The 22,110-nt window shown below is 33.5% G+C and overlaps 2 protein-coding genes and 1 pseudogene across 2 annotated transcripts; 1 reads left to right on the top strand and 2 right to left on the bottom strand.

Annotated features, from left to right (window-relative positions):
* Positions 1-693: 693 nt before the first annotated feature.
* LOC130744808 (uncharacterized) lies at positions 694-2,896 on the bottom strand (annotated as a pseudogene).
* Positions 2,897-4,560: 1,664 nt separating this feature from the next.
* LOC130744806 (succinate--CoA ligase [ADP-forming] subunit alpha-1, mitochondrial-like) lies at positions 4,561-7,364 on the top strand. The gene is made up of 5 exons (XM_057596960.1): positions 4,561-4,576; positions 5,521-5,681; positions 5,975-6,145; positions 6,738-6,861; positions 7,026-7,364. The coding sequence occupies exons 1-5, from the start codon at positions 4,561-4,563 to the stop codon at positions 7,175-7,177; spliced, it is 624 nt and encodes a 207-aa protein (XP_057452943.1). The 3' UTR covers positions 7,178-7,364.
* A 4,678-nt stretch (positions 7,365-12,042) lies between these two features.
* LOC130744805 (uncharacterized) lies at positions 12,043-13,036 on the bottom strand. The gene is made up of 2 exons (XM_057596959.1): positions 12,599-13,036; positions 12,043-12,501 (listed from the first exon to the last, which is right to left on the bottom strand). Exons 1-2 carry the CDS (start codon positions 13,034-13,036, stop codon positions 12,247-12,249), a joined length of 693 nt encoding a protein of 230 aa, XP_057452942.1. The 3' UTR covers positions 12,043-12,246.
* Between the last annotated feature and the right edge of the window lie 9,074 nt (positions 13,037-22,110).

Raw genomic sequence — 22,110 nt, 5'->3', positions numbered from 1 at the left:
CGATAAGGTAAGCTAGGCCATTCTTTAAGTGACCTTCCATTGGTTCTCAACACCTTCTCTATCTCAATCAAACATAAGTTCATCAAATCCTCATCATTTATTTGAAGATCTGCAACAAATATTAAATGGATTTAAAACAATATAGAAAAACATTCTCTAAATCACGTAATCTATATAATAAAATCCAATTGTACAGAGGTTGTTTCTTTGATATAGCAAAGGAAATGATTCCTTCTAAGATGCCCATTTCAAATAACACACAAAAATAAAAAACGTCATTAAATATATTTAATAAGAACATAGTGCAAAAATACTTGGCATTTTAAGCAACCTTCTTCTGTGGTACAAAATGCCGTCAGCTAAAAATCTCCATGTCTTATCCCACACTTCTCTTGGCTTTCCTATAGCGTTTGTTGAGAGCAACATTACAAACAAATGCCTCAAATAAGACCCTGAACCAATCTCACTCATGTGAATAATCCCATCAACATACTCCCTCTCATCTTCCATTAATCCAATAGCATCGCACGCATCTTGGAATGTTGGATAAACAACCCCTTTGACAGTTCTTAAACTTGCAAAACTGTCACAGCCTCTTTGTTTGGTTAATAGAATCCTCATGTAATATACCTCGCCCATGCCTAGAGCGATATATTGAAGACGACCAAGGGAGAAACCTCTCTTTCTTGGCTCTCATACTTGTTTATCTTTCTTATAAACAAACATAGACGGATATTCAGCATACGTTAAACTTCTTCCCTCTGGGTATAGCTTATTCGCATTCATCCATGCTATGAATTGAGTATCTTTAGTTGAACATTTTTCAACAACGCCTTCCAAGTCTTCATCGTCGTTGAAAGTTACACATTGTTCACCGGGAAGATGAAATGATAAGCGCTTCACGGGCGACCATCTCTCGTGGATATCAAATTTAAATGTCCTCCATGCTGCCTCACATGGAGTTAGATACCTGCCATTTCATTTCAGTTTAATAACTGGGTAAAAAAAATTAAAAAAAAATAAAGAAAAACAATGTGATTACTTACCTGCAATCGTAGTACTGCTTAATTTCATCCTGGTTCGATTCTCCATTTCCAGCATTTGAAATTTGAACATTCACCCTATCACTGCCTTTGTTGATATATTTAAATAGATACTTTATTGCATTCGATTTATTGCAATACTCCACGTTGATATGTCCATGATAATTCATCAGAAGTCGAGGATTGTAGGGAACAACAAAACCATTATCCAAAGGAACTCCTTTCTTGGCCACTATAATTCCTGTCTTCCTTCTCTTATAAATTGGGAAACCATCATCATCAATGGTAGTGCAGTTCTGATATTTTTTGGGAAAGTGTTTAGAACACTTGCCATCAACCATGCATGCACACTTTGGATCAATAACCCCACACGGACCGTGGATCATGAAGGAGGAAACGACCTTGTAAAGCTCAGCTGAAATGAATTTATCAATGTCCTCTCCGGTTATCAATTTGTACTGGGGCTTCAACCATAGAAGAATGTGCGCGTGTGGCAATCCACGTTTTTGAAACTCTACTGTATACATACCTTCACAAAAAGTTAAACGAAATTAAATGGAAATCTAAAATTGCAGTATTAATGATATTGCAACAGAAACATAGATTTCCGGAAAATAAATAAATAAATAATAAATGACATACCTGCATCAACATGACCAAATATAGTGTCTTTCCTTAAATCAGACATCAGATTATCGAGCTTCATCTTGAAAACTCTAACACAAATATCAGGTCTATCTTCAGCTCTCAAATTCCTAGCACGGACATACCTTTGAATTCCCCCCCCCCCCATTGTGAATTACATGTTGCTGTAATAAAAAGATCAGGGTACCCAAACTTTTTGCAAATTGACATGACATCCTGACAATTATTAAACATGTAACGACGACCTCCTGTAAAGGAAGGAGGAAATATAATCCGCTTTCCTACAGATGACGGGTCTGTCTCTCCCTTCTCATTTGCCTCTGCAACCCCATTTAAATAATCTGCTCTTATGGTTTTCTGATTAAATCGAATATATGAAAGACGGTTTGCTTCAATCATGCTATATGCGTCAACGACGAACTGTTGGAACAACCTCTTAGCAAAAATAATGTTCCCATACTCACTGTTGCTGTCTTGAAGGCAGAATGAAATGAATTGCCTCATAGAGACTTTCCATCTTTTGTAGCTTCCCATGTTTCTAAAAATCTCACTAATGGGAATATCTTCACGGAAGCCATCTTCACCGTAAGGAAATATAAGCGGACAGTGCAAGGGAATGAAAGCAGTATGTGTTTCATGTATGTTTGAAAGATATCCATCATTCATTTTCACTACAACATCTCTGCCAATGTTTGACTCCCCAATGTCCCCAACAATCAAGGCTGCAACCTCATCCGTTGACGGCATATTATGAGTTCTAGGATCTTTCCCCCGGGCTCTGAACAGACAGATAGATAATTGGGTTGATTCATCAGAGTTCAATCGTTCTCGGACCTGCCTAAATATTTTGGCTAGGACATTGTGTCTGTCAATCATCTTCTTAAGATCTTCCACTAAAGAAAGGTCAAGACCCTGTCCGCTCCCATTAGAGCTACAAAAGAAATAGAATTTAAGATCATAAGGTTGTTAACAATTATAACATAAAAAATCAAAATTATCAAAAGAATTAATTTCAGGATTTCGTACCTTAGATTCCTCACTCTATTAGAATTCTCATTCTGTGTATCATAAATATACAACTGAGCAAACTTAGGAGGTTGCCCCTGACGTGGAATTAAAGAACCCATACGGTGATAGTTCTGTCCACTCAATACAAATTGAGGGGGGCCTCCACCGTCATTAAGAGCAGTTAAAACCTTCCCACCCATAGACGTAAAGGAAAACATGCTATTATACGCTCTTACATTCTCCTTGAAATTTTGCGACCTTGGTTCTTTATGTGTTATCAAGTCAAGAAGTAGAGGAGGAGGCTTAGGGATTAAGGGTAAATCAACCTTCCCCTTCATACAACACAATGAAAAAGCTGCAGCCCCATCAGAATCTATCTTCCCCGATTTCTCAGAAGGGACATGAAAGCTCCGCAGTAAAAGCAAGCGCTGGTTGGATCTCCAAAATCAAGAACGTCTTTAAAAAAAATAGATGTCATCAATAGAGCCTCATGATTCAATAAAAAATAACATATATAAAATTTTGGTTTATGAAAAAAGATTAGGATGATACCTGTATTTTCAGCTATCTGAAGCAAAGCAACAATGTTTGCTGGAATTTCAGGAATCACTTCATGCGTATGTTCCACATAATCCTCATCTGAATCCCCATGAGGTATCATATGAATTAAGAAGGTAGGTTAGATGTAAATAACAAAAATAATATCAAAAGAACTAATATTAAACAACTTTCTCTTAAAATAATTTTGATGTATGAAATATAACCTGATTCAACATCTTCAGAATCACTGCTTAATGCTCCAGGTTCACATAAAGCCACATTAGATGGCCCTGCTTCATCTGCAGTTCCATTAGAGGGAGAAAACCTTCCTCTCTTGGTATCCAAAGCTTTCTTTCTTAAATAACGCGACCACTTTGATTCTGAACGGATAGGGGTAGGCAACTTTTTAATTATTTTAACCTTTTTCATTCTAGATTGAGCCCTCATTTGTTTTTCTCGTTCACCTTTGTTTGGCTTCAATATTGATGGAGAAGGATGTTTTGATGACGTAGCAATGACAGTAGATAGGGGAGGATTAGAAGAATTACTATCAAAACTTTTTGGAAAAACCTCATTCATTTGTGTATTGGAATGTTCCAATGAAAAATGACTAACTGAAGCCAAAGTGGCTTGATCAATGGACTTTCTTTTGCTGTTCGCATTTGAAAACTGCCTATCCATTATTTCCTTATAAGTTACAGAAGGTGAATTCTCAAATGAAATGAGATTTACAGGGCTGTTCTCATTACATAATACAGAACCTCCAACACCTACAGAAAAAAAAGAGTAATCATGAAACAAAAAACCATTGATAAATTGACTTAAGAGATGTCACGTACAAACTCAAAAATAATTTACAAAAGAAGCAACAAAAATTCACCTGAACTTGGAAAAGGTTGTTGACATTGGGACGAACCTCCAGCTTGATTTGTTTTCCTTTTTTTTTTGAGAACATGGTTCATGAAGAGCTTTCTCATATTGTTTAGGTACTGAAAAATGAGATAATTTAGATTCACAACACTTGAAATAGGGAGCAAGAAAAAAATCAACGAAAAAAACCAGGGACATACTAACCTGGAGTTCTGGATTTATTCCTTGAAATCCCAGCTCGAGCATTATGCGAAGAAGATGGAGGCACATTTGTTATATTGGACAAAGGCCTTCTTGTTGAGATAGAAGAAGACACAGATGCACTACTAGAAAAAAGACTTTTCACATCAGGGTTTTCACATCGGTTAATCAATTACCTGATGTAAAAGATAACGCGGTGGCAATATTGAAATTTTAGTGAACTTTTATGATAGTTTTCACATCGGTTGAGAATATGCCTAATGTGAAAAGTAATTAGTAATCATTATTTACAACGGTTGTTAGAATAAGCGATGTGAAAGCTAAATGCGGTGGCATTTTTGAAATTTTAATGAAGTACTTTTCACATCGGTTATATTACAACCGTTGGGAAAAGTCCATCTTTCTTTAGTTTTCACATCGGTTATATTACAACGGTTGGGAAAAGTCTCTCTTTTCTTTAGTTTTCACATCGGTTATATAACAACCGTTGGGAAAAGTCCCTCTTTTCTTTAATTTTTACACAAACGCTGAAAGCTTTCTTCCTCAGTCATTCACGAAAAAACAAGAAGCTTTCTTCCTCGGTCTTTTCTTCCTCGATCAGTCCCTCTTTCCGTTGTGCGTTTGGTTCTTCCGTTGGTGGTGGCGCCGTTGGTTTTGGCCATCTTGGCGGCGGAGTCACCTTCCTCTTCCTCTCTGTACCCATCAAAACCCTAATCTTAAACCTCTTCGACTCTTTCGTTGGTGGTGGCGTCGTTGGTTCTTCCGTTCGCTCGCACCAGGTTCCTGCTTAAACTCACCTGCGTTTTGTGTTCCTGGTTCGACACTCAATTCCTCTATGTACCCATCACTCACTTCAGATTTCTAAAGCGGGACATCAATTCCTCCTATGTGGTGGCGCCGTTGGTTCTTCCGTTCGCTCGCACCAGGTTCCTACTTCTTCTCCTCCTCTGTTATCTTGTTTCCTCCATTGGTTTTGTGTTATTCACGATTTTCAATTTTCATGCTCTGGTTTTCTCATTTCGATCAATTAGGGTTTTTTCTCAAATTGTTCTAAATTTATGGGGAATGTAAAAGTTAAGCTGGTCAATATCATGAGCTAGGAATCAAATCGTAGTTGTGGTTGTATTCTAGGGTTATGGAGTAGTCTCACAGAGACAATGAGCTTTGTGCTGAATTATTAAAGTTTGAAATATCTTATGATCTATGCTTTAAGTTAGTGCTGAATTACATATCTACTTGTTTGCAAACCAAATCAATAAATGCCACATTATCTATGTTCCTCCGCCTTTCGCCGCCAAAGCCATCATGGAGGCCTTGGAGGCTGAGTTGGATCTCGTTGTTTGCATCACTGAAGGCATCCCCCAACATGATATGGTAACACTGATTTCTCACTTTTCATCTCAATTTTTTTGGAGCATGTTACAATGAGATGATATTTATACAAATCATGATTTGGGGTTTTGAGAATTATAGGTTTCGATTTTATGCTATGACCTGTTGTTTGATTCTACCTTAGGTTTGGTATTAGACTGTGTGTTTATTCATGTAAGGTTTTGATATGATGGCAATGTATGCCTTTGATTTTGTTTAATTGTTTAATTGCATTTGTGATGATTCGGCGATTGTTAAGTTGTAGTGGCTGAAGTTAATTATTTTTTCGACCGCAGGTGCGAGTTAAAGCAGCGATTAACAGACAGTCGAAAACTCGTCTGATAGGACCAAACTGCCCTGGTATCATCAAGCCTGGGGAATGTAAAATCGGAATCATGCCGGGTTACATTCATAAGCCTGGGCGCATTGGAATTGTTTCTCATTCTGGGACTTTGACGTATGAGGCGGTGAGTCCTTATTTTTTTATGTTGGGAAGACTGTTTACTTTGGTTTAGAAGTATACTTGATTGTCTTATAGCTAACTTCAATGATATTTATCTGTTAAAACTTCAAATGAAGTCCACGCTCCTCATGAGTAATGGGGTTTTGGTGTTACATCAAGCAAAATGTTGATACATCGTATTGGACTTAGTTCTGAATATATTATGACACTCTTTTTAAGTGGTTAATACTCTTAGTCTCTTACTGCTTTTCCACTTGTGACCGCACATTCCTATGAATCTTGGGTTGTGTGTCCCATTTCATGTTATCATCTGTCTTGGTTCCATCTACAGCAGAGTCGGATCATAATAATCAACTTGCTTTTATTCTACGGAATAAGTTACTGATATTGTATGCTTTAAAAGGCAATCTCTACTCTCATACAACTTTTTGAATTTTTAATTATTGTTTTCAAGAAGAAAACAACGATGCTTGTCTGTTATTGAGTAACACACTTAACTCTGGGAGTTATTGCCAGTTGAAATTTGAAGTTATTTTCATAATACAACAATTATGGTTAACCATGGATAAACCACATATTTGTTTTTTACTATTCAGGTTTTCCAAACGTCTGCTGTTGGCCTTGGACAATCCACTTGTGTGGGTATTGGAGGAGATCCCTTTAATGGAACAAATTTTGTTGATTGCCTTAAGAAATTCCTATCAGATCCTCAGACAGAAGGTACTTTGTCATTTTTATTGTGTCATAAATATTACCCTCTATTCTGTATATCCACCAAACCGTGTTGATGGCTTATGTGCGTAGTTTCTTTGTCTGGGAAAATTTTTCGTGTATGATTAATGGAACAGGTTCACTTATCATTACTGTTTGTTCGTTTAATTCAGGTATCGTTCTTATTGGAGAGATAGGTGGAACTGCAGAAGAGGATGTTGCTGCACTAATTAAGGTTCCTTTTAATTGTTACCTGTGCATAAATTTTCTGTGCTGCATTATTATTCTATTCCAAATACTTTTATTTTATCAAATCAATTTATGATGTTCTGGCATCTGTTCTCCAATGTGTAGTGATTATTATCAATTGCAAATTATCTCTTTTCTAGTCCAACTTATTTACAAATGTTTTTTCTTTCTTTCTATATTTTGTTTTTGTCACCCTACACTTCAGTTTCAGTTTGAAACCATGAACTAAAAACTGATGTATACAGATTGCATACCAATATATCTCAAAGCTATTGGTTTAATTGATTATTGTAATAAAGGATCATTTGATGTAGGAAATATTAATTTAAAAATGAGGGAGTTTGTATTTTAGATATCTGATATCTTTATTTGTACTTGAATGGCTAAAGCTAGACATATAGGCAAAGTAGTTAATAAAGCATATTGATTGTATGTGGCATCTCTCTATATAAGGAGAATTCAAATGTGCTTTTTAAGGGAGCAAATTTTAATTTTGATAGGCTGTAGACTTGTAGTAGCTTATCAGCAAGCAAAAGGCCTATATAATGTGATCTGTAGATGTGAATCTTCTTTTTGTGGACAAGAAGTTAAATATTCATTAGGTGTTTATGTTATCTGGTGAACGGTTGGTGATGTTTATTTACGCTAGATAGAGAAAGATCAAAGAACAAGCACATATGTTCTAGCTGTTATATTGTCCTTTCAAAAGACTATTGCATGAGTTCTTTAATTGATTTTATGAATGACTATGCAGGAAAGCGAGACTGAGAAGCCTATTGTTGCATTTATTGTTGGATTAACTGCTCCCCCTGGCTGCCGTATGGGTCATGCTGGAGGTAAGTTTTTTTCTGACCTTTGGAACTGGTTGCTTCTGATTGAAAATATCACTCCTTTCTATTGTGTTTATGAATTAAGTGGCATCCTTCTTTAGCTTATTTTGTTTGTTTGTTCATACCATGGCATTTGATTTCCAAGATTAGTTTAAACCACTCTAAGGGCTGGTTCATCTATATTCCAATTGAACTTGCTGGTCCCATCCAATTTTTATATATATCATAGATGATATGCGTAATCCAACTCTAAGAATTGTAAATCTCACCCTGCTGGAATTCTATTAAATTTTAATAGCTAATTCCAATCTACCGGCTCTAACTGAGAGAGAAGAGATTCAATTGCTAGATAATGTAGCATTTATTGATTTGGTTTGCAAACAAGTAGATGTTAAGATAATATGGGAAAATTGTGTCTGTTTTGTATCTCAAGTATACACTGTTATACATAATTTCATAATTAAGGGACCAAATGGTCTTGAAAGTAACTTGTTACAATTTCTGATAACAAATTGTTTTTTCTCAGAAACTGAATCAATTTCTAGCTCGCTCACATGTACGCTTGATTTGCATTTGCAGGAAGTGACAAGGTAATCAATTTGTGTTTCGTTCCTGCTCTTGTTCAGTTTCCGTTCCTGCTTTGAATCGACTCTGCTCCTGCTGTGACTCGTCGCCGCTCCTGCTTCGACACTATCAAGGTAATCAATGTTGTTGCCTTCATGAACATTCCATCAAAGACTGAAGGCACGTTTAGAATAATCACTGATATTGCTCTAATTTTTAATTCAATTGTCCTGAGTTACTCTAATGTCGAATAATCGAGATGTTACAAAGTTTATGCTTGTTTGTTGTGTTGTTCTGTTCACCTAAGTTTATGCTTGTCTACAAATCACTCTAGTTCTGTTCACTGATAAACACCCTATTTTTCTCTTTTTTCACTCATGTTTGTGGTCTCTTAACAGAGCGGATATCCTCAAATCATTAATCTAACTGAAAAAGTACTGGTGTTGCTTGAGTTAATGAGTATTAATGGTGCCAAACAAGCAGTGTATCTTAAGATCAGTGCTTATCACAAGCATTTGGTGATGACACTAATAAGTATCAAAGATTTAGTTATACTAAGTTAACTAATGGACAAAGAAATAGTGCAAGTGAAATAAAATTGCAGACCTAAAACTGATCATGGTGTGTTGGAAACCAGTAAAATTAGACTAGGTTAAATGTATGCCCATGTGTGTATTGGTAAGTGAGAGAGAGAGGATGCTGAAACCGTAGAAAATATACATTCCACATCAGGGTTTTTACATCAGGGCTATACTAAGTTTTTTTTCTTTTGGCTTTGTGTTGCCTCCTTGTAATGACTCATTCACTCTTTATATATTATTCTCTTCTTTCGAAATAAAATTATTACCCTCTTATTAAGCATAGCATGTTCTGATCCTTTCTTTGTTGTTTTAAATGTGTGTTTGTTTGTTGATTACTATATAAATTAGGGATTGGTGTTTTTTGTCCTTTATGTACAGCAAGTTCTCTAACTGTAATTAATGCTTGGTATCATATGAATGGATGAATGTCTGGTCTTATTATGCTATCTGGTCTTATTATCATTGATAATACATCTCAGAAGAAGGAGTAGTGGAGCTTATGTATTGCAATTCTGTTGGGTGAAAGATGAAGCTTAGCCTATGTTGAGTTTTACTATTAAAGACTTGCTATCTGATTGTATACTGTAGATTGTATCCAAACAACTTTCTGAACCAATTTGCTCCCACAAGGATCTGGATAAAGATTTTGGGCCATATTACCATAAATGTGTGAAATTCTATGATGGACTTTCAAAGCTGCTTGTACATCAGGGTCATGTACTAGATCTCTTTGCTTGTTGCTGTTTAACTATTTTGTCCTAATTTCATGAGCAGTTGCTCTTTAACTACATTTAAAGAACTAGAATTGCTGAATTGTTCTAGTTCTTTTAGGCTATTATGTTTTCTTTTTTGCTGGGACCTTGGATGTTTAACTCACTTGAGAGAGTGTGTTCTCAAGATCTCTTTTTATTTTAATAAATTTTCATTAAAAAAATATGTATATTCAGGTCAAATTCGTGTGAAAAAAAAAAGAAAAGAAAAAAAAAGGTTGAGCATTCACATCGGTTTTCAGTCTTTCACATCGGTTTTCAGTCTAACCGATGTGAAAAATATACACATTTCACATCGGTTTTTTGTCTAACCGATGTGAAAAGTATACATTTCACATCAGTTGGCACATCGGTTATAGACCCGATGTGAAAAGGTTAGAAAATACCACATCAACATTGTTTACATCGGATAAAAACCGATGTTAAAACTCAAAAATACTCGATGTGAAAACTAGTTTTTCTAGTAGTGATGGAACGATGGATCCACCGGTTGCTGCAAAAAATTAAAATTATTCAAATACAGATAGTTAGAACATCTCACATTAGAAATTTGCCTTCGTTGGGAAAAAAAAAAACAGAGGGAAACAATAGGTTCGCACCTATATTTTCGTCGGGAGATAATTCCTTTATGCTGTTCCTTATCAATATCCTTCTACCTCTAGCTTCTTTTGAGCTTGGCCCCGGAGTTAACCGGGGAGAATCCATGTATCAAATTCTTAAAAGACAAAGGAACACTTGAAAGAAAAAAATGATTATAACATCAGAGGGAGTTTAGAGAGCCTTTATAGAAGAAGTATTTAGGCATACAGCAAACTCATCATGAAAAGTGATAAGAGTTGCAAACGTTGCAAGTTTCAAGAGGTGGAAAAACCACACGTTAATGGGGTGTTTGGTATTTCAATATGGAATTAATTCCTTTTTTTTTGGAAAAACAAATGCTTTATTCTGAAACAATAAATTAGATTTCTTAAAATGAAAGTATCTAACAAAAAAAGAAACTAAATAAGTACATAATTGATTTAAATATATTATAATATTTAAAATATTGATTATGAAGTTGTTACTCTAATTTAAAATGAGTTCTAAAAAAAACAAATAAATCGTTATAATTATGGGAGGTTATGAGATAAAACCAATTTGATGAAAATAATGGAGAATTCAAACGTTAAAGGTGGCTTCTTTTTGTTTATTTGTTATCAAAGCATGTTATGTGGTGTTTGGGATTTCAATAGAGTATTATTATGTTTTTTTGGAAAAACAAATATTTTGTGTTAAATAATAATAAAGTATATTTATTATTCATACTTTAGACATTATTTAGGAATATGAAACAAACCCAAAACCAATAAATGCATAATTGATTTAAATATAAAATATATTTTAAAAGATATATTTGAGGTTGTTTAACTAATTTAAAATGCTGTCAAATAAATAACAAATCTTTCTTTATCGGCTAAAATATAACAAACTTAAAAAAACTTAATATTCTCCAATTTCCCTTAATCGATATATTAAAATATCTAAACGTATTATTGCCCAAACCGCTTATAATACAAATATACAAAATATAATAAAACATATAGAAAAAATAGGTGAATTGTTATTAAATCTTCCTTCGATAAAGACGAAAAAATGTAAAGGGACAAAAATAAAAGATTTTTAATTAAATACATGGTTTTCCCACAAAAAATACAACACGATTTGTTTCAATATTATTGAGATATATGTAACAAAGGGCGTCCCTAACACCATTTGCTCTTAATGAAAATTATGGAAATAGTCAATTTTTTTCTTTTCATAATGTCCACTGAAAATGATCTTTTAATAAGGTTGTGATTGATTATAAAAAAGGGTATCATTGTTGGAATTTTAAAGAATATAAATGGGGCCTAAGCTTGATTTGGGGGGATGGAAGAATGAGTTAAATGGGGTGTTTTAGGGGGGAGATAGAATAATTGGCTGCCCACACTAACATATAGAAGGATATAAGGATTTGGGTTCTTTTCTAGTCGGAGATACGCCATAAATTTAATTTATTCAGTTTAAATTAAACATATGGAATTAACCGCGAAAACATTTTTAATTGTTAACAAAATTAATAAATTTAACTTAATTTATCCTACTTATTATATACCCACTCTTAAAAAGAAAAAATACTTTACACAATTATTCCTGAGGATGGCAAGCAAAAAAAATAATTGTTAAAAAATATAACAAACATAATAGATGGAAATTCCAAAGTAGATCATAACTCAATATCATTAGACGAAATTACAAAAACAGGGGGGCATGCCTAAGAGAGAAACATAATTAGAAAATTGTTTTTTCTCTGGCACATGAAGAAACACCCCATACAATTTTAACCCATTCATTGAAACACACTAACAATTACAATACTATCTAAATATCAATCTGGTCTCCATAGTTCACGTATGCAATTCCTTCTTCCGGGCTTGTAAATTGAAATAGTAAATAGTCATCTGGGGAGAACTGGTTAGCTTCACAGAAGAACCTCCATCCACTTCCAATTTTGGCATAACGATGACAGGAACTGATTAGGATACGACACTCAAACGGGATTCTTTTAGGACCTACGAACATCCAACTGTGTAGGCCAGCTTCTATGAGATGCGCAGCAGCATCCTTTGGGACATACTGAATATAAATCAAAGAAAAATATAATGGAAAAATGCATGTCAAAAGAATAAAAGACATGAACAAAAAGGAAAAACATACGGTAAAAACAACTCACCAAATGACTCTTTGTTGCATAGTATGTAGTAAGAGTGCATGTGAAAATACACTGAAAAACGATGCCAGGAACTGGGATAGGCGCCACAGGAATTATAACATCTCCATCCACTAAGACATCATCAATTTCAATGATTTCTGGTTCTATTTCTGCACCATCAACGACATTATCAGCAGCAACAACATCAGGCACTTCTTGACCACCTTCTACATCGAGTTGTTGACCATTTGTTAGATCAGTTGTTGCAACAACTCCACTACTTTGGGCAGAAATATACCCATCGCCCTCTATATGATCAAGCAAAGAACTTTCTGAAGAAAGGCTTTGTCGAAGATTACTATAAAATTCATCATCATCATCATCATCTGATTTGTAAATATCTCTAAGAGGAGCGCCAGGTACATAAAGTTCCTTGCCTTCACTATTGAAAATATACATGTTAAAAACACAATCCTCAATCAAATGCATCCATATAGTGCAGGTTCCTCACAGATAATAATCTTTTCTCAACTGCTTCCATCCATGGGTTAATCTAGGTCTAACAACACTCATGTTAAACTTAACGACGTTGGTACACCCCCCCATCATCAATCAATAACCAATTCTCTTTTAATTCATCCTTAAACTGCCTGACAAACTCCAGCATCACTTCGCCTTCATTCTGGGAATGAAAAAAAAAGGATTACAAAGGGATGAAAATAAAAAAATCAGATTAAAAAAAATTCAAAAGATGTAACTCGTGCCTCATCCTCACGGCTAACAACAGGCATAAAGAATTTATAAAACGGGGGAGGAGAATGTTTGGGCTTGGGCATTGAGATTGAGATAAAGGAATAACTGAAGGTGAAGCATAACTATGGAGTACTTAAAAGAGAGAAAAAGAATTAACACAAATGGGGCAGATAGAAAAATTGATTCAACCATGATATTGAATTTATAGTCCCACGTTAGAATGTGGGAGGTCAAAAAAATACTCAAAACGTAAAAATGTGTGAAATAAATTACATTTGGAAATCTGCACACAGAATTATAATCACACATAAGGAGATTAACAGTCTCTTTCATTTAAATATATTTACTAGGGTTAAATAAGTTTTCCGTCCCTCAACTATAGTGAAAATTTGGTTTTCCATCCCTCAATTAAATTTTTGATGATTTCCGTCCCTTGACTTAGTAAACCGTTTGATTTTCATCTTTTGACCATTTTGACCACTGATGTGTGCCGCCAACGTGTAGGTAATTGGTGACGTATTATTTTTTTGACAGTTTTTAATTATTTTTATTCCCCGTGGAATATATAAAGGGACTAAAATCAAAAAGTTAAAATTTCATCTCAATCTATCATCAAAAACCAAATTCACCATTATGAACAAAAACCAGACATATAAATAGGCATCAATTCCAATACCCATCATGGTGCTACCATCCACAAAACCAGAAAGAAGAATCACCCGAAACCCAATAATTAAAACCCAAACAATAAAAAAAAAATCAAAACTAAAATTGAATTTTTATTATCGTTGTAAAAAATATGGGAACAATGCCCTCCCAAGTGAACATTTTTTCAGTCTGCAACTGCAAACCACACTTAATATGAAGCAGATACATATAAAATTGTTCAAGATACAATGCATACTTAAAACAACCACTGGCTTAAAACATGTACCAATCTCAAGCATTATAAAGCCAAAAACAACATCCAATATCATCAATGCTTTAACCTGCTCCCACTGTAACCCCAAGGCCTATTACACCAATCTTCACACTTGCTACCATAATTCACAAGTATAAACCAGAAACAAGGAGCACTCATTTTGGAGCATTTTATCCAAGCCGTCCAATTCCCATGACTTGCCATGATAATTCTCATATGCTATCCCTTCCCACAATATGTGACTCCCACCCAAACATATAGCCATATAGCCAGGGGATTCGATGACAATTCCCCAACACTACATCCCAATAATCAGTGACTCCCAACCTTAATTTTCTTTGCAAAAACCAGCTACCTCAGAACCCCAAAACCCCCATATTGCAAACCAAACCAGACACTCCACAAGACCATTACAGATTCTTGACCAAATTTTTCAATCAACCTAGATATATCAGACACATTCCCACATTTAGCACAACCACAAAACCCACTTGATAATTAAAAAATCAACCATCAACCCAAACAATAATTAAAATTCAAAACTCAGTATCCCCAACATCACCTCCATCAACCTCTTCAACAAAAACTCACCCACTATGTCAATCCTCTGCCGTTTTCCCGAAAACCCATTATTCTTCAAAAATTCCTCTTCAACTTCATCTTGTCTCGGTTCAGAACAGAGGAGGAAGGAAAAGAAAGAAGGAAATGCGATCAGGAACTAGGGAGAGCGTGAAGGTGGCGTGCCAGAACCGGTGAGCGTAGACAGAGACAATGCTCGGTGACGGCGACGCAGTGATCGGAAAGGGTGAGCGACGGGGGATTTGGAAATGGAAGATGGTGACGACGCAATTGTGGTTTCAGATCAGGGAGAGATGGTGGAGGCGCGATTTCATGGAGAAAGAGGAGGCGGTTGCGTCGTGTTTAAGGATGGATGAGGAGAGAACTTGGAGCAGCCGGCCCTAATTTATCTCGTCAACCGGAACCGCACTACCACCCTCCTCCACCATTTCAAAACACGATTACCATGCTTCAGATCTGTTCTTGTTTCTGATTTTGTGAAGAACCCTAGCATTTGGGGTAGAAATTATAGGAAATATGGATTATAGTAAAAATAAAAAATAGAATTTTCCATCGTGTAATTAATTTTTTTTTTTTTGGCTAAACCGGCTAATTTATCGCCACGTCAGCAGTCACCTACACGCTGGCAGCACACATCAGCGGTCAAAATGGTCAAAGGACGAAAATCAATCGGTTTACTAAATAAAGGGACGGAAACCATCAAAAAATTAATTGAGGGATGGAAGCCAAATTTTCACAAGGGGTGTCCACCGGTCGGTTCCGGTCGGATTCGGGCCAAAAAAATCGGGTTTGTCGGGTGAAAATACACACAGAACCAAAACCGCCACCGTCCGGTCAGCATCTCGGATTTAACGGGTTACGGATTGCACGGGTTAGGTTTACATCGGGTGGGTTCTTACGGGTCTCATGAACCTTCCAAATCCAAAAGTTTTACCAAATAAAAAAGAGAAAGGGTGAGAAACAAAGAAAAGTCAGTGATCAGAGGTAGGTGGCGACGTCGCAGAGGTGAGCAAACACAAAGCAAGTGCTTTCCCAGTAAAGTGAAGCTTCATCTTCTCCAACAACATGAACTTCGACCAGATCCGCCGGAGAAGACAAAGGCACACGCTCTTTGTTCCCTGTCTTCTATGCCCGCAAAGGTGATGAAGATTTGGGTTTTGATGGTGGTCGTTTAAGCTTAAGGCTATGATTTGGTTTGACCTGTCTTTGGCTCTAAAGTAAGGGAGGGCTCAATGTTAATGGAAATAAAAAGACAGGGAAGGAGGAAGAAGCTAACTAGCGCTCAGAGTATTGGAGTATGAAAGAACATTGGAGAATATTCATACATTAGATCTTTTTTATTTTTTATTGTATCAATGAATTAAAGTAGTTTGAAGTCAAAAGAAAGTATAGGTTGCAGGTCTCGAGACATGTGATTAGCTTTGTGGACAGAAGTTCTGTAGTCATTTTTTCTCATCATCAACACTTCTCTTTCTCTCTCCGGAAATCCTTACTTTATCCTCATCCACTCCCCCCACCAATGAGATTTTCTCCTTTACTGCTCCCATTAACCAACTCTTAGTATTTAATTATTATTTGTATATGTATGGCCTCGGTCGGATCGAAATCCGATTGTTTGTTTTTCAAACACCCGATTCCGACCGTGAAACTCGTCTGAACCCGAACATTTTCAACCTGCTAAACCGGTTACCCGTTAAAATTCACCCGTTTCATTTTTGCTTTAAGCGGGTTTTTCGGGTTCGGGCGGGCCCGGGTTTCATGGACAGCCCTAATTTTCACTATAGTTGAGGGACGAAAAACTTATTTAACCCTATTTACTATAACAACCTAGTATAAAATCATGGAAAGAGATAGATATTTTGGGGAAGAAAAAACATTTATACAATAGGAATAGATATCATCATTTATAATCATAACCATAAATTATCACACTTTCCCAAAGAATTCAGTAAATTACCAAAAGAAATAACTCCAACTCGAAAAATAGATATATAATGAAGAGTATAAGATGGGTATTCAGCATAGAGTATAGGAAATGAAGAAAATATAAAAACTGAGTAATTATTTAAAATAACAATGTAAAAAAAAACCAAAAACAGAAATCAATTATTTGATATGTAGTGATAAATTTTTTTGAAATCCAAAATAAATAACCTCTCAATGAAATACGGATAACAATGAGTTGAACATATATCAATGATTATTGAAGGAATGAAATATTGCAAAATTTAATGTGCATTTAAATTCCACTTAACCTTTAAAACAAAAATACACTTAAAAATAAAATATACTAAAAGAGTTTAAAACATGGCTCTACGTGGACCCCATATATTCATCATCTATTAAAAATTTAAAAATCATTGCAAGATATCAAACAAAAAAAAATTAGAAAATATACAATTTGAAAAAACTGAGTTATCAATTTAAAGATATTTCTGGGAAAATGTTTATACGCTCAATTGTTATATCCATTAGTTTGTTATACGAATAACAATAAATATAAAATCCTCTATCAAATACAACACTTATCATCTGGCAACCCATAATAAACACAATGGGGGATCCTTATAGTCAGTTATGTTAAAAATCATAATGAAGGAGGATTTCTTAAATATCCCACTCTCTGGAGGGCTGTTTGTATTATTGACAATTTCTCTAATATGAATTGTTACTTAAAAAAAAAGGATAATCTAGGATAATATATAAAGGGGATAGTTCGTTTTCCCTTCCACAACATCTATATATATTTTAAACAATAGTCAGAAGCATGGCTATAGGTGATAGGCATGGATTTAAAATTTTTGAAAAAATCATAAATCACTTAAATAGTTAAAAATTATAAATCACTTAAATAGTTAAAACAAAAAACAATAATTTTAAAGGTTTAACATATCCATAAGGAGTAGTATATATTGGAAGTTGTTGTTGAGAAAATTATAATAAGATTTAATGTTATATCCATTAGATTGTTATAGGAATTACATTAACCTTAGAAGTTTCTATCAAATATCCCCCTACTCATATGTCATACAATGGAAAACATAGCCACCCAATTTAATACACGTTTTTTTAATCCTATCCCTTTTTTCTTAATAAATATCCAACCTTATAATTTAATCCATTTGTTAAATTAATCCTTATTGAAAAGATACTTTTAGAAACACGTTATACAACTTCTAAAAATGCATTACACGCTTCAATTATCTATATATATAATTTAAACAATAATAAGAACCACATATTTGAATTTAGGAGTGCAAGGTGATTGAAGCTTGGAATAAAATTGTAAAAAATATGAAAAGATTAAAACTTCTTCTTCATTCCATGAAAAGAAACATTACACATAATGCAAGCATTCATTGCAATTATTCAACGTTAGAAGCACATAGATATGATACTTGACCAACCCATCGATACAAACAACCCCATATTGAGAACAATCCAAAGTCTGATAACATAAACACAAATATCAAGCCTAATTAGAAAAGAGGACTACACCCTGACAATATAAACAATGCGGTTGACAACATTGGTAAAACGGAATCGGAGCCTATCACTTGCGCCTATGTCGTTATAATCGCAAAAACTACTCCATCCATGTCCCATCCTTGCATTTCCGGAATTTGGGAGAAGGCTCATGTGAAATTCTCTTGGATATAGGTTAGGACCGACAAAATACCACTTATCAACCTCGGCTTGTCTGATATATGTAGCAGCATTTTCGGGGACAGGCTGCATTTAAAATTTTTTTATAGAATATGTATGAGATCAGAGGAAAGCTTTAGTATGAAACAAAGATGAAAAAACTATCTTTGGTAAATTACGAAATTCATACATCAACAAACAGTTAAAAAAAAGAACTCACAACTTGATTTAATGAGAACCACTCGTGAGTGATCTGGGTATCAAATTCAAATTCATAGGTAGTTTCCTGAACCACAGTTTGTTCAGGAACATCAAGATTCATTTCACCCACTTGAAACGAAATTTGATCATCACCTGATAAAAAAATAGGTTCAGAAATTTCAGGAGGAAAAGTTGAAGGACCCTGATACAAAGGAGGGCCTAAAGTCAGGATAAAAGTCCAGAACACCAAGAGAATCAGTCTCATGATCCACGCTCCAGTCTATAGGAGGAGGACCTCCAGGCACTCGTATTTCCTTGTGGTTTGAATCACGAACATCAATTTTGAAGATTGAATCATCAACCTCATGGAACCAAATTGTGCAACTCCCCTCCAAGTTGTAGAATTGCCTCAATTTATACCAACCTGTTGTTAGGTGAGGCCTTTGCTCATTCATGTTAAAGCCAACAGTATGTTGCTTCATCGCATCATCAATTAGAACCCATTGTGGCTTTAGCTTGTTGATTTTTTTCCTCACATAAGCACGACTCAGTTCACCCTCCCTCTGTAAAAAGGCAAAATTAATAAGAGGAAGAGAATGGAAGAAAATGAAGAACATTGAAAGGATTTAGCAAACTTTGATTTACCTCTAAATAGAAACTTCTAACAGGAAAGAAACTCTTGTAAAAGAGGCGTGGATGGTTAACTGGATCCATAGCAAATTTTGGAAACAAAAAAGACTTTGAGAAATATGGAGAAGTTGTGATTGGAACGTATGAAGTAGAGAAGTTTATATAGAAGAGAAAGAATCAAATGGCATGGTGGTTGAGTTTCCATGCAAAATGTGAAGGTTACACGTGTGTTAACCAATTTCACCCTTTCAAAAGAATATGATTGGGAATATGAATTTTTGCATTCAATCCACATTCAATGAGCAATGATTAGATTCAAGAACAAAACATCAGTTCACATATGAAAGGTTGGTGTAAAGGAAGGATTCTTTTGGTCTTCACGTGTCTACATACTTTTTTTGCTATCAATAATTTTGGGAATGAGGAACTATAAGGCACTACCCAATTTAAAGAAGAAATTGGAAGTCATTAAAATAATTAAAAGATGTTAATGTATTTCAAAAAATTATAAACGGTTTTGGTAATCCAAAAGGATGAATAAGAAGATAGAAAGAAGTGGGTTATAATAAGGGACAACGATTTTCAAAAATAATTATTGGAACTAAACAAAATTAAAAAAAGTAATTTTATTTTTCTTCATAGGGTATTATAACCTAGAATCTATTTATATTTCTAGAAAATATAAATATATTAACTTCCAAACAAATAAATATTATAAAAATTACACCTGATAGGATACTAATGGAAAATTAAAATTAAAATATCGTATTTAAAATATCTGATATTTCCATATGATTCATTATTGGCATGATTTAAAATTAACAAAAATCTGTTATGAATGGGAGATAATTCACGTTAAGGAAGGAGGGGGAATAAGTTATTAACTAATCATATATTGGTGATAGATGAATCATTTTAAATTGGGGACATATTTAAAATGAATTAAATATAAAATTCTATTTTTTTTTGTTACTTCTGAAAACAAAATATAAAAATCTATATACTAACAAACAGGTTTTGTGTAACATGAAAAAATAAAAATGGATACCATCTAAGTAGAACAAACCCTTATTTTTAAAAGGGATACGTATATGTTATATTTTCAATAAAATACGTATGCTAATTTTAAAATAAGGGATATTTCCAAAAAGATAGAAACAAATTAAGGAAGGAGGGGGGACTTAAGAAAAATTATTTTTATAATAGGAAATTAGGGAATTATATATAATGAAATACAAAAATTTGAGTTAAATAATATTAAACACTGTTATTACTTAGAAATTTTGACCAATAAAAAAAGAGTAATATATTAACTCAAATTCGCATTTTGGGTTGTTAAGTTGTTATAGAAACACAAAGTATTAAAATAATCCAATTTATCTTACATATGAATTCAATATCTCATAAAGGAATTTCAATATTTCTACCTGAAATTGATATAAAATAAAACTATGTGCGTGAGGTCCAATTTTGAAAAAAATTTATTAAGTTGATAACATTCCTGTGGAAGGAAGAAACAACATCCAATCTTTATTTGATTTGATAATGCTTTAACAATTAAAAATAACATTTGACCTCACTGATCACCCAACGTTAGTTTTTATTGAAACATAGATTCAAATCAATCATCAATATCAATCAATATATATTAGAACCAGATTAATTCTTAGTGACGTGTCAGCACCAGATTAATTCTCATAAAAATTATTCCACGTGTCAATTTGTTAGAGGATATAATTTTCAATTGATATATATTTTAATTTTATATATTCTAACCTAATTAATTGATATTATTTTAGAAGATATAATTTTCAATTGATATATGTTTTAATTTTATATATTCTAAAATAATTGATTAATATTATTTTTAAAGATAAGATTTGGTCTTTTAATTTATTTTTATTGAATTTTCAAATTTTTTATTAATTCGGGATTTTATTAGTTTTTATTGTGATTTGCTAGATTTTGCTAGTTTTTATCTATCTTTATTTAATATCATTTTTAATATTAGATTTGATTGGGATTTAGGTTGTTTATTTCTTAATTTTATTTTAATTTATCTTATTATTTATTTTAAATCCTGAAAATACTTTATTTTATTTTAGATTTACTTTTAGAGTATATTAATTAAATTTTCTTAAATTTTCGGATTTTTTATTAATTCATGATTTTATGAGTTTTTATTATGATTTGCTAGACTTGGTAGTTTTTAACTATCTTTATTTAGTACCTTTTTAAATTTTAGATTTGATTTGAAATTAGGTTGTTTATTTCTTAATTTTATCTTATTATTTATTTAATTTTACTTCCAGGAAATATTTTATTTTATTTTGCATTTATTTATAGAGTATAATAATTAATTTTTATTGAATTTTCGGATTTTTAATTAATGCAGTATTTTATGAGTTTTTATTGTGATTTGCTAGATTTTGATAGTTTTTATCTATCCTTATTTATTATTTATTTAATTTTAATTTCATGAAATATTTTATTTTATTTTTGAGTTATATTTAGAGTATAAATGAATTTTTATGGTACTTTTATTGAATTTTCATATTTTTATTTAATTCAGGATTTTATGAGTTTTTTATTGTGATTTGCTAGATTTTGGTAGTTTTTATCTATCTTTATTTAGTACCTTTTTAAAGTTTTGATTTGATTAGGATTTAAGTTGTTTATTTCTTGATTTTATTTTAATTTACCTTATTATTACCTCTGCCACATGTCGCGATCAGGACAGAGGTATGCCGTAAGATGATGTTACGTGAAGAAGAGTTTATCATGTTGTGGTTGATGGATTGTG

The sequence above is a fragment of the Lotus japonicus genome, chromosome 3 (genome assembly GCF_012489685.1).
Source record: "Lotus japonicus ecotype B-129 chromosome 3, LjGifu_v1.2".
NCBI lineage: Eukaryota > Viridiplantae > Streptophyta > Magnoliopsida > Fabales > Fabaceae > Lotus > Lotus japonicus.
The sequence above is the reverse complement of the archived record's forward strand: the minus strand, read 5'-3'. Positions and strand labels throughout refer to the sequence as shown.